This window comes from Pongo abelii, chromosome 2, assembly GCF_028885655.2.
Source record: "Pongo abelii isolate AG06213 chromosome 2, NHGRI_mPonAbe1-v2.0_pri, whole genome shotgun sequence".
Taxonomy (NCBI): Eukaryota; Metazoa; Chordata; class Mammalia; order Primates; family Hominidae; genus Pongo; species Pongo abelii.
This window is the reverse complement of record NC_085928.1, coordinates 158,656,439-158,670,312: the sequence shown is the minus strand read 5'-3', so window position 1 is coordinate 158,670,312 and position 13,874 is coordinate 158,656,439. Positions and strand designations below refer to the sequence as shown.

The 13,874-nt window shown below is 40.0% G+C and overlaps 1 protein-coding gene across 8 annotated transcripts in view; it reads left to right on the top strand.

Annotated features, from left to right (window-relative positions):
• Positions 1-1,446: 1,446 nt before the first annotated feature.
• The window catches only part of HLTF (helicase like transcription factor), a 56,013-nt gene continuing 43,585 nt past the window's right edge, over positions 1,447-13,874 (top strand). For 4 of the 8 annotated variants that reach the window (XM_054552821.2, XM_009239404.4, XM_063722268.1 and 1 more), the window contains exons 1-4: positions 1,467-1,700; positions 3,126-3,333; positions 11,911-12,077; positions 13,616-13,749. In XM_054552821.2, coding sequence (XP_054408796.2) covers positions 1,681-1,700; positions 3,126-3,333; positions 11,911-12,077; positions 13,616-13,749 — 529 coding nt within the window. In that variant the 5' untranslated portion in view covers positions 1,467-1,680. Of the gene's footprint in view, positions 1,701-3,125; positions 3,334-11,910; positions 12,078-13,615; positions 13,750-13,874 lie in introns of all 8 variants that reach the window. The other 4 variants (XM_009239403.4, XM_009239401.4, XM_009239400.4 and 1 more) reach the window with 2 other exon arrangements.

The window sequence follows — 13,874 nt, the reverse complement described above, 5'->3', positions numbered from 1 at the left end:
TATCTTCCTCATCAACTTTGGTCAAATGAAATAATACATTGCTTCAAATTATATTGCTCATCCATGGTTCATGATTACAGATCACTACAGTTTATTTACGATAAAGAACAAATGTGTCTTGAAAAGCTGACTACCGGCCTGGCACGGTGGCTCACGCCTGTAATCCCAGCACTCTGGAAGGCTGAGGCGGGCGGATCCTGAGGTCAGGAGTTCAAGACCAGCCTGGCCAATATGGTGAAACCCCGTCTCTACTAAAAATACAAAAAATAGCTGGGCGTGGTGGCGGGCTCCTGTAATCCCGGCTACTCGGGAGGCTGAGACACAAGAATCGCTTGAACCCGGGAGGCGGAGGTTGCAGTGAGCCAAGATCACCCCATTGCACTCCATCCAGCCTGGGGGACAGAGCGAGACTCTGTCTCAATAAAAAAGAAAAAAACAAAAAAAGAAAAGCTGACCACCTAATATTATTGTGCTGACAGGCGTGTAAAGTGGACCTCTCTGTGACGGGCAAGTATTATCTGGCAGTTACATGGCGCCTCCTGTGCAGCTCGGCGCCACCACCAGCTTCCCGCCCTGTGCGATTAAAAGGCCAGCTTCGGGGACAGCAGCCTCCTCAACGCCCAGCGACCAACCCTGCCAGGCGTCGGCTGCAGCTGGTCCAAGGTTGACGGTCCCAGGGCCGCATTCTGCTTCCAGACACCTCAGACTCTGGAAAGTGAGCCGTGGAGGGCCTCAGAGCGCCCCTCTGCAGTTCCTTGAGGAAAACAAGCGCCTCCCCCTCTTGGCTGGAGCAGCCAAGTGCCCAAGGGGAAAATGGTCCCGTCCACCATTTCAGGCAAACGCCCCCCCCATAGCTGTAATAAACATGTGATGGATTTCCTGCACCAAGAAAGGAAAATTTTCCTTAAACATAACAAAAAAAGGTGGGGAGGGGACTCTAAGTTCCATTTAAGATTTTCCAAACTCGTTGTGTCTCATGTATACGCTGAGGCTTAACATGAAAATTTGGAGCGAAAGTCCCCAGGGTTCACCACAGGGAATGAAGTAAAGTATCTCGCCGGTAGCTCCAGGTCTCGTAAACCGTGGAGCTGCTTTAGTATAAGGCCCTATTACGTGCCACATTAGATGAGAAGAAAATAAGAGGAAGGATACGGTAGAGCCTTTAGAATGGGGTTCAGTCTTACGACTTGTAGGATAAAGGAAAGTCGTTTCCCTCCGTTTGAGGCAGGGAAACAAACAAAACACCGGCACCGCAGGCACCGCAGTCGCACTGCTGGGGCCTCGTGGCTTTCCCGCGCGCCCGCCTTGGGGGCGGGGAAGAACCCGGATGGAACCTCCCTTGCAGACCGGACCCCCCGCCGTCTTTGAATGGCAGCGGGGCGGAGTTGCCCTCCCTTCTGTGCTCTGATTGGTTTGGCTCCGCACTCTCCTCTTCGTGATTGGGCTTTCTTAGTGGCTGTCACAGAGCGACGCTGGTCTCCCAGATTGTTGCTAGAAGGAGACGGCGTCGACGTCTGACTAGACTCGCGGCGACTCATCTTTCAGTCGTGCGCTCCTGATCCGGCGCTCGGAATTTGTCCCCGGCTTCAGGGCTGCGGGGCCTGGAAGGAGGCGTATCGAGGCGGCTCGAAAACGATCCAGGGGAGCCGAGGCGCTCCTCTTGTCATCCCACTCAGCGCCATGTCCTGGATGTTCAAGAGGTGAAGGGGGCGGAGGGGGTGGGGCGCTCGGGCTAACGGCCCGGAGGCGTCCCCAAATGAACCTGACCTTCCCCGCGTTCCTCTGCGTTCCCTGGGCGATTTGTGCAGCTGTATTCGTTCTGTTGGTCGCATATGTGGCCGCGGGTGAAATAAATGCATTGTCTTGGCTGGCGAGTAGGGGCTCCTAGGGCGAGTCCCGTGTTAGGGACTTGGGAAATCTCTGTCACCGACTGTGGGGGGCCTGGGGCTTAAAGCTTCTCGGCTCGTGCTTTATTCAACAAAACATCCATTAGACACCCACTGTGCGCCAGGCATTGTGCTCGGTGGAGGGCCGAGTAAGACAGCCCTTGTCCCCAAGTGGCTCACAGCTTATCTGTATGCACAGACGTGCAGATACGTATTTGCAGAGGAGGTAGTAGAGATATGCGCCACTTGCAAGCAAAACGCATCGCAAATAAGCGACTGTTCTTAGGAGAATGGAAACTTTTTGCAATGCTCCAGTAGACTCCCCTTCACTTTTCATTGTCCAAATTGGTATTTATGGTCATTCCTGAGACAGTTACACGTAACAGGTTTGGGGTTATGCTTAAACCAGCGACGGGAGGCGGGTACGGGTGGCTTGGGGCCAATTTCCCACGGTGGCGTGGTTTGGATACCACAGTAAGTGTTCTGCTTGGAGGGAGTTACAGTGATGGATGCTGGATGTATTTTCTGGAAAATTATAAACAACTTCTGGTACAATAATAGTTGTATTTTTATAAGTCTTTTATAGCTCAATCCCTATTGAAATTTTGGCATATGATTTCATTTTCTAAATTATTTTTTTGAGATGGAGTCTTGCTCTGTCGTCCAGGCTGGAGTGCAGTGGCACAATCTCGGCTCCCTGCAACCTACGCCTCCCTGGTTCAAGTGATTCTCCTGCCTCAGCATCCCGAGTAGCTGGGATTACATATGGGCGCCACCACGCCCGGCTAATTTTTGTATTTGTAGTAGACAGGGTTTCACCATGTTGGCCAGGTTGGTCTCAAATTCCTGACCTCAGGTGATCCACCTGCCTCTGCCTCCCAAAGTGCTGGGATTCCAGGCGTGAGCCACCGCATCTGGCCCATAATTGTAGTTACAGACATCATATACATTTCAATTTAGACGATTTTCACTGGGAAAGAGGTTAGTGAACTCTGACTAGGCTTTTCGTTTTGAATACCTAGGGGGCAGGTAAAAGAGCCAATATTGAAAACAGGTAGAGTATCCTGGAAGCCTTCTCCACTCACTGCAATTCCTGCTTTAACGAGAGTAACTATTAAATCTTCACCGTGATTCCCATGTAAGATTTCATTTGCTGAAGTAAAGCATGAGAAAACTACTCATATGGTCTTTGGAAATACTTAAATATTATTGTTTTTCTTTGCCTTTAAAAAAAAATAGGGATCCAGTTTGGAAGTACTTGCAGACTGTCCAGTATGGAGTTCATGGAAATTTTCCACGCCTCTCATATCCAACTTTCTTTCCACGTTTTGAATTCCAAGATGTTATCCCTCCAGATGACTTTCTAACTAGTGATGAAGAACTAGATTCCGTTTTATTTGGAAGTTTGAGAGGTCATGTGGTTGGACTACGCTATTACACGGGAGTAGTGAGTATAATAGTAGATAACTAAATTAAATTTTGATTATATTTCTGGTGTTAACCTAGAAAATAAGAGAATTAGCAGGTGATGTGTACGGTTAATCTTTATTTTACTTTAAGTTAGTTAAATATTTGTATGCAAAAAATAACAAATACCTTAAGTGACCCTCCCACCTCAGCCTCCCAGAGTGTTGGGATTACAGGAATGAGCCACTATGCTTGGGCTCAGTGCGTTATGTTTGGTTATTATGGGTAGCACCCCACCCCCACACCCCAGCACCTTGTTCATGTTATCGATTTGTTGCAAAAAGGAGGTCGTTTTGTGGAATCTTCTGGATTTTATTCTTTCATTTCTCCGTATGTTTCTTACGTTTAAGCTTCTCAAATCGGGTGTCTGAAGCATGTTCAACAGGAGATTCCTTAGGAGTTTCATGTTCTGGATTTGTTTTTCTCCCGTATGTCCTTTACATTGGAACGTTTCAAATTGTTTTTTGATTGTCTGAAATGTGTTGTCTAGGAGATTCCTTAGGAAGAGACAATATTTCCTAAGTTTTTATATCTTCATAATTGTGGCATTTTATGAATGACAGTTTCATAAAATGAAAGTTATGAAGGACTTAATGACAGTTGGGCTGAATTTAAAATCTTTGTAATATATAGTTTCTCTCCATATCCTAATGTTGCATGGAATTCTCAGGCCAGTGTGATTTTCTCTTTCACTTAAGCGAATTGGATTTTTTTTTCTTTTTTTTTTGAGACCAAGTTTCGTTTTGTTGCCCAGGCTGGAGCGCAGTGGCCTGATCTGGCCTAACTGCAATCTCTGCCTCCCAGACTCAAGCAATTCTCCCAATTCAGCCTCCTGAGTAGCTGGGACTGCTGGTGTTCGCCACCATACCCAGCTAATTTTTGTATTTTTTTTTTTGTATTTTTTTGTAGGTTTTGGCATGTTGTCCAGGCTGATCTGGAACTCCTGGGCTCAAGTGATCCGTCCGCCTTGGCCTCTCCAAGTGCTGGGATACTGCACCCGGCCTGTAATTTTTTCTAATAGATTCTTGAAATCTATCAGTTCTTATTTCACATCTATATATTCTCTGGCTCTCATATGCATTTCTGAGCTTTTCTGTTTCAGATTTGTGCTAATTTTTCAAAACTTACATTGCTTTAGATAATTGTTTTATACCACCGTGAAATAGTAGATTATGGTAGTTATTGATCTTAGAACAATCAGTATTTTTGATCTGAGAATAATCTCTATGACCTCGGTAAACTCTAGTGTGTGTTGATAAAAAGTAATCATCAGTTTTCTTATTTTGCCAAATATATATATTTTAAATTTTATTTTTTTCCAGGAACACTGTGTTGAGATATCATTTATTTTATAATTAACGCATGATCTTTTGTTTGTTTTTTTTTTTGAAACAGAGGCTTGCTTGCATTGCCCAGGCTGGAGTGCAATGGTGCAATCTTGGCTCATTGCAACCTCCGCTTCCCAGGTTCAAGCGGTTCTCCTGCAACAGCCTCCTAAGTAGCTGGGATTACAGGCATGCTCCATCACGCCCAGCTAATTTTTTGTATTTAGGAGAGATGAGGTTTCGCCATGTTGGTCAAGCTGGTCTTGAACCCCTGACCTCAGGTGATCCACTCACCTCGGCCTCCCAAACTGCTGGGATTACAGGTGTGAGCCACCGCGCCCAGCCATGTTCATTATTTTTAAATGGCTAAAAAGGCATTAAATCTTCTAAAGTCTATCATCCAGAACCATAACTTATCTTCTACTCTTGTTTCTGTGAGCATGTGCACGTAAATTGGAATCATATTATGTATTAATAAAAATGAGATCATATTATGCCTAATGTGATTAGGAATATCATCTATATTGGACTTATAATTTCCTTGTTGATGGACATTTTTGAGTTAATCACTATTATAAAAAAGTAATAAAAATTGAGGTACTATCTTTGCATACTTCTTATTTTAACTTTTTTTCTACTTTATTGAGATGTGGTTTACATATGATAAAATGTACATATTTTGAATGTATGATCCTAGTGTTTTGACAAAGATGTATACCTGATAACTACTACCCCAATCAAGATACAGATTGTTTCCATCTCCCTCAAAGTGTCTTGTATCCTATTGCATTCATTGTTTCCTGCTCCTGACCTAGGCAGCCACAAGTCTGATTTCTTTTTTTTTTTTTTTTTTTTTTTTGTGAGACGGAGTCTCGCTCTTTTTCTCAGGCTGGAGCGCAGTGGCACCATCTTGGCTCATTGCAAGCTCCGCCTCCCAAGTTCATGCCATTCTCCTGCCTCAGCCTCCCAAGTAGCTGGGACTACAGGCGCCTGCCACCATGCCTGGCTAATTTTTTTGTATTGTTAGTAGAGACGGGGTTTCACCGTGTTAGCCAGGATGGTCTCTTATCTCCTGTCCTCGTGATCCGCTGGCCTTGGCCTCCCAAAGTGCTGGGATTACAGGCGTGAGCCACCACGCCTGGCCACGCAAGTCTGATTTCTGTAACTATAAATAAGTTTTGCCTATTCTAGAACTTCATATACATTGAATTCTACAGTATGTACTATTTTAAATCTGGCGTTTTTCACTCAGCATAATTTAGGTAATCCTGTGGTCAATTTTGGTTAGTTACATTTTTGAAGAAAAGTATCCATTTTATTTAGATATTCAAACTTATTCCCATAGAATTGTGCATAGTAATTATTTATCCTTATAAAATTGTAACTGTAATTTTCTGGAATTGGGATTTGGTGATGTGATGTGTTGCTCACAAGTGGCCAAAACTCCTATTCCTGAAGGATTTTGAGTTGGAGGAACACATACTTAAACTCCCCTTTATGCCTTGGTTCTAGTTCCTCTTTCCAAGTTGAATAACCATTTTTTTGGTTGTTTTAAGTTGGTGCTCTGAACCTTAAATTTCAGTACCCTTTACTCTGAATTGTCAAATTTTGATAAAATGTGCCATTTTTTTAATGTCTGCCAGAACACAATTTTATATGCCTTATTGGCTCCATTAAACTTTTTAAAAACTTTTTTAAAAAGGTGATTATATTCCTGTTTTTATTCTTTGCATTACGCATTTGTGTCTTTTTTATTGATTAGCTACGACATTATTTCTTTTCAAGGCAGGCTCTCTTGGATTATGTTTCTTGGCTTAATAATTACTCTCTTACATTCGGTTTTTCTACTTAGGTTCATTTTCTTTTTTTTTTCTGTTGGACTTGCGATTTGAGCACTTAATTTGAGTCATTTAGTCTTTTAATCTTTAAACGTGTTAAGTATTGCATTGCCTTTAGCCACCAAGTTTTGTTATATAGTAGCATTCTTTATTTTTAACTCTGGTGTTTTTTAATTCTTATTTCATTTTTATTTTTCTTTGTTTTTTTGTTTTTTTTTTAAAGTGTGTTTTCAATAAGCATATGGTTAAATTTATTTTTTGACCCATCAAAGGCTTTATTTTGTAATGTGGTTTATTTCTTTTTCTATTTTAAAATACAGTTATGTGTTGCTTAACAATGAAGATACTTTGTGAGAAAAGTGTTAAGTGATTTCTTTGTGGAAACAGAGTGAACAGGATGTTACTTTACTGAATACTATGGGCAGTTATAACACATTTGTGTATTTAAGCATATATAACATGAAAAAAGTACAGTAAAAATATTGTATAAAATATAAAAAATGGTACACTTCTATAGGGCAGCCCCATTATAATCTTGTGGAACAGCTGTTGCATAATATATGTGGTCTGTCATTGCTGAAATGTTGTTATGCAGGGTATGACTATACTGTTATGATTAATTCTCATTCCTTTTGTTATTCTTGTCTTTGTCTTTTTGTTTTTTTATATGTCCTGTTTTTTCTTGCTGCTGGGACCATGTTTTTGTTTTTATAGTCTCCAATATTTTGGCTCATATATATTTTATTTAAAATTCTAGTAATTAGTTATTTGTAATGACAGTTAACTAATTGTAATTAATGATAGCTTATTATGATAAAATACAATTATGTAATACCTTATTTGAGATGAAATGCTCAAAAATTGTTAGTTTTGTGCCCCCCCTTTTTTTTTTTTGGTTATGTGTTTTCTAGGATTTGCATAATCCAGTTTAAAAAAGATCATCCTGTAGGCAGTGGCAGAGGGGTGGCGACTGGGAGAGAACGTAGCTCTGCCTCATAGATAATATCTCTAAAGGTCTAGAGATGAATATCTGTCTAATACTCTGGTTGGTTCTGGCTGTAATCTCCTGAGTCAGTAGACAGATGCTGGGAGAGGTTCGAAGCAGCTTTCTTGTATATTTTCAAGGAATTTTTAAAAATTGAGATACATTTATTATAAAATTTACCATTTTAAAGTGTACAGTTGAGTAGTTTTTAGAATACTCACAAGGTTGTGCAACCATCCCTACAATCTAGTTCCAAAACATTTTCATTACTCCAAAAAGAAACCTCATTCCCATTTGTAGTCACTCCCATTACCTCTACCCCTCAGTCCCTGGCAACCATGAATCAGTCTTCTTCCTGTGTATATGGATTTACCTCCTCTTGACATTTCATGTAAATGGAATGATACAATATGTGGCATTTGGGTCTGGCCTCCAATACTCATTTTTGTGTTAAATAGATTTTTTTTTTTAGTGTACCATTTTAATTCCCTTGTTTCTTTTACTATATATTTTGAGTTACTTATGATTGCCTTAGGGATTACAATTAACAACTTAATTTATAAGAACCTAGTTTGGATTAGTGCCAACTTAACAGTATATAAAAAACTTTGTGGCTGGGCATGGTGGCTCACGCCTGTAATCCCAGGGCTTTGGGAGGCCAAAGTGGGTGGATCACGAGGTTAGGAGATTGAGACCATCCTGGCCAACATGGTGAAACCCCATCTCTACTAAAAATACAAAAATTAGCTGGGCATGGTGGCATCTGCCTGTAGTCCCAGCTACTTGGGAGGCTGAGGCAGGAGAATCACATGAACTAGGGAGTCAGAGGTTGCAGTGAGCCGAGATTGTGCGACTGTACTCCAGCCTGGTGACAGCAAGACTCTGTCTCAAAAAAACAACCAAAAAACCCCCCAAAAAACCTTTGCTCACCACTCCATCCTATTGCCTTCCTTTGTGCTGTTATCCAAGTTATATCTTTATATATGTAGTATACCTATCAACAAAGATTTATAATTATTTTATATACTTTTTAATGAGATAGGACAAAAATTACAAAAAATTATACTTAAAAATTTTTGTTTTTTTAAATAATTTTTTTTTTTTTTTAGAAACTGTCATTACCCTTTTGCCCAGGCTGGTCTCAAACTTCTTTTTGACGGTTTGATTATGATGTGACCAGGTGTGGCTCTCTTTGAGTTTATTTTAGTTGGAGTTGTTGAGCTTCTTATATGTGTAGAGTAGTGGTTTTCATCAAATTGGGAAGGTTTTGGCTGTTATTTCTTTAAATATTTTTTCTGCCCCTTTCTCTTTTCTCCTTATGGTACTCTTATGTATGTGTGTTGGTATGCTTGATGTTACAAGTTTCTGAGGCTCTGTTATGTGTTTCATTTTTTTGTTCCTTAGATTTTATAATCTCAATTGACCTATCTTCAGCTTCGCTGATTTTTCTTATGCCTGCTCAAATTTGCTGTTGAGTCTCTTTGATGAATTTTTTCTTCAGTTATTGTACCTTTTGACTCTAGAATTGCTGTTTGGTGAGACATTGTTTCCATGCTTTTAGACATGCGTTTTCATGTCGAAAGAAATGATTTGCTTTAGGTCTTTGAACTTTTTTTTTTTGAGACGGTGTCTTGCTTTGTCGCCCAGGCTAGAGTGCAGTGGCACGATCTCGGCTCACTGCAAGCTCCGCCTCCCGGGTTCATACCATTCTCCTGTGTCAGCCTCCTGAGTAGCTGGGACTACAGGCACCCGCCACCTCGCCCGGCTAATTTTTTGTATTTTTAGTAGAGATGGAGTTTCACTGTGTTAGCCAAGGTGGTCTCGATCTCCTGACCTTGTGATCCGCCCGCCTTGGCCTCCCAAAGTGCTGGGATTATAGGCGTGAGCCACAGCGCCCGGCCAGATCTTTGAATTTTTTAATTTTTTTAGAGATAGGTTTTTGCTCTGTTACCCAGGCTGGAGTGCAGTGGCGTGATCGTAGCTCACTGTAACCTTGAACTCCTGTATTCAAGCAGTCCTCCCACCTCAGACTCCTGAATAGCTGGGACTACAGGCATGTACCACCATACCTGGCCAATTTTTCTATTTTTATTTTGTAGAAATGGGGTCTTTCTATGTTTCCTAGGCTGGTCTCAAATTCCTGGCCTCAAGAGCTCCTCACACTTCAGCCTCCTAAAGTGCTGGGATTACAAGTGTGAGCCACCATGCCCAGCCCCTTTGAACATTTTCAAAATAACTGACTTAAATTCTTTTTCTACTATGTCAAACATCTGTACTTCCTTGGGGACAGTTGACATTGATTGCTTTTTTTCTCTGTATAGACCATACTTTCTTATTTTTTTTTGCATGTCTTGTACTTTTTTTCTTGAAACATTGACATTTTAAATAATGTGGCAACTCTGGAAATCAGGGTGGTTTGTTGTTGCTGAGTTTTGTAATTAGTGTGTGTTTGTTAGGCTTCCAGGGTGGTTTGTTGTTGCTGAGTTTTGTAATTAGTGTGTGTTTGTTAGTGAATTTTCTGAATTAATTCTGTGATGTCTATCCTTTATCGTGTGTGGTCACTGAAGTCTGTACTTGGTTAGCTTAGCAGTCAGCTAATGATTGTGCTGGAACAAATAAATCGTACATTCTTTGCTGAGAACTTCTGTATGTTAGGGCATTCCTTCAACACTCTAAGGCCCCTGACAACTCTGCTTTAGCTTTCACTTCTGGCTTGTTTAAATGCCTCAAGTTCAGGCAAAGGTGAGCGTTTAGGGCCTTCTCAGGTCTTTCTTGAGAACGTGCACAGCCCTGGTCATGCATACCAGCCCAGTGCTTGCTTACGGCCTTCTAGATTTCCAGAAATACATTGGAGCTTTTCAAAGCCCTCACAGACATCTCATTCCCTAGCTCTTCTTTATAAGCCTTTTTTGTTTTTTTGCTTCAGCTGTTATCCACTGCCTCAGGCAGCCATGAAGTTAAAACACTTTCCTGTAAAATCGTTTTTGACAAACATCTACCCAAGGGAGGTTTTTTTGTACTTGGTGAGCTCAGAGGTTAAATACAGTCAGCCTTGAAAGTGGGGTCTTCTGGGGAACTTCAGGAGAATAACAGTTCTTTGGGAATGAATCTCTGAAAGAACTGTAACTCCATTCTGTCTTTTTCTGGTGACTGCCAGGCTTTACCTAGGATCCTAACAAGCTATTATTTTTATTTTTATTTATTTATTTATTTATTTATTTATTTATTTTGAGATGGAGTCTCACTCTGTCGCCAGGCTGGAGTGCAGGGGCGCTATCTTGGCTCACTGCAACCTCTGCCTCCCGGGTTCAAGTGATTCTCCTGCCTCAGCCTCCCGAGTAGCTAGGACTACAGGTGCGTGTTACCACACCCAGCTAATTTTTGTGTTTTTAGTAGAGATGGGGGTCTCACCATGTTGGCTAGGATGGTATTGATCTCTTGACCTCGTGATCTGCCCACCTCGGCCTCCCAAAGTGCTGGGGGCGTGAGCTACTGTGCCTGGCCGTGAGCTATTATTTTTAAAGGCTACAGGGTTGCTGGGGATGGGACTGAAGTACTGATATTCAGCTGTTTATTCTTTTTATTCTTGAATAAATGTTACCCAGATTTCTGCAAGCCTTTGATTTAGTTCTCAGTGTTCTGACACATTTGATTCTGACAAATAATTTATCTAGTTTTTTGTTGCCTTTATTGAGGAGTTTTTGAAAGTCCTCATTCTACCATTCTTTATTGTGTTACCCTCCTTCAGTTTTTAAAAATATACATCATAATATTTAAGTTACATCATACAGTTTTTAATAAAGTAGAATCAGAATGGCATGAGTTGAAGGCTGGATATATTTTTCTTACCTAGTTCCATCCTGACTTATAAATGCCTTATTCCCTGACTTTTATATTCTGGAGAATTGAGGCTCAGGAACCACCCTGTCTAGGTTCAGATCCTAGCTCTGCTACCTTTTAGCTTTATGACCTTGGGCAAGTTACTTTTCTGTGCTTCAGTTTCTTCATTTGTAAAATGGGAATAATGATAGTACCTCCCAGTAGAGCTGTCAGTCTGTGCAATGTACTTAGACCAATGCTTGGCACATAGTAAGCACTCAGTAAGGGTTGGCTATTTTTCAGAAGTTATGGTGTTGAAAATTTTAGATAATTTGAATTTGCTAGTTTACATTTGACTATTTTTTAGACATTAAGGATTTGTTAACTTCCTAATGAATATAGATTAGAAAAATAATATTAAGGAGTCATAATATATATTAATATTTCTGTAGTTTGTGTCTAGAAAATATATTTTTCTTATGTGCAGTATTTAGCAGTAGCATTAAAAAATGAATGGAAATCCCAGATAAAGTATAACAAAGTTATTGTCTATTTATAATGTAATATTATCTGTTTATTATTTTTATTAGGTTAATAATAATGAAATGGTTGCATTACAACGAGATCCTAATAACCCTTATGATAAGAATGCAATTAAAGTAAACAATGTGAATGGAAATCAGGTTGGCCATTTAAAGAAAGAGCTTGCAGGTGCTTTGGCCTATATCATGGACAACAAATTGGCACAAATTGAAGGGTAATGTACTTTCAGAATTTAGTTTTAATAATTGTGAATTATAGTCATCTTTGAACTTGTTAGGGCTTCTTGTTAGAGCCTATAAAGGTATGCTAACAATTTCTATCACTGTACTTTTGGTACATGTTAAATAAATGTTTTATTTCTCCTTTTACATACTTCTACTACCCCAGCCATCAAACAGTTGTCCTCTCATTTTCCTATGGAATTATTACCATGGAGAAAATAAAATAGACCTTGGTTCAAATATTAGGAAGTACATTCCATTTCTCCAAACCTTTTGGTACCTAGGTTTAGGAATTTGGAAGTGTTTGTTTATTTATTTATTTATTTTGAGACGAAGTCTCCACTCTGTTGCCCAGGCTGTAGTGCAGTTGTGTGATCTCGGCTGACTGCAGCCTCCACCTCCAGGGTTCAAGCAACTCTCCCTGCCTTAGCCTCCCGAGTAGCTACAGGTGCCTGCCACCATGCCCAATTAATTTTTGTATGTTTTAGTAGAGACAGGGATTTGCCATGTTGGCCAGGCTGTCTCGAACTCCTGACCTCAGGTGATCTGCTCGCCTCAGCCTCCCAAAATGCTGGGATTACAGGCTTGAGCCACCGTGCCCAGCCTGGAAGTGTTTGTTTATATCAGAGGTTATAAACTGGTATTCTGTGATATGATGTAGGTGAATTTCATTTTGCCCTGCAGTGTTTTAGAGATTTTTTCGTTCAGTACTAATTATTGAAATAGCTAGCTAGTCTGCATTTTATACATATTAATTTATTTCCTTAAATACAAAAAGTGATTTTTCTCTTGACAAGTGAAAAATCTGGCAATGCAGGATGAGTTGTCACTTCCATATGACAACAGTTGACTGGAACTCTCCCTTTAGCTAGGGCATATGCTCTCCCAGTTTTATCACCTGTTTCTTTCTTTTTTCTTTTTCTAAACTCTTTCAATCTTTCAGTTACCTTTTCTCTTTTAGGCATTTGTACTTGTGATCTCAATTTAAGTATCTGGAATATTTAGGATCTTGATATTCTAATTCTAATTTTTAGGATATTCATATAATCCTAGGTGAGTTTGGAAGAGAAAATAAATGCTCAGTAATGTCTCACTTTGTTTTCTCCTTTTTCAGTTTATCAGGTTTTTCAGTTATTGAGAATAACTTAGTGAATCACAAGTTCTTGCATTTCCCATTTTCCAAGCAGAATGAGTTACTACCCTCAGTGGTTCCGTTAGCCAAACTCTACCCTTTGATTTAACTTATTTTACTTATATTACAATCTTGTTTACAGGCCATCCTTGCATTTTTAAAACTGCTTTATTCCATTTTCTCAATTTTTTCTGGCACTCTGTTTCTAAAAATCACCCTTCTGATTGTTTATGATTCTATTTCTTTTCCTTTTTTTCTTTCAAGTCTGCCCAGCTAGTTCCTTATTACTTTACTTCAATGTAAAATGTAAATGATACACTTAAAATATTGAACTAATTCTTAGTGGGGATAAAAAGTAATGCTTCTGATTTCCCTTTCTTTTTCTCCCAAATATAATAGGGTAGTTCCTTTTGGTGCAAACAATGCTTTTACCATGCCTCTGCATATGACTTTTTGGGGAAAAGAAGAAAATAGAAAAGCGGTTTCAGATCAGTTGAAGAAACATGGATTTAAATTGGGTCCTGCACCAAAAAGTAAGTTTAGGGTTTGACTTAATATTATCCTGATATTGTAAGATGCAGGGATTATGAAACATTTATTCTCTCTTGGAGTTTGTTGGCTAATTTGTGCTCAAGGCCCCAAGGTACAACTTTTTTTC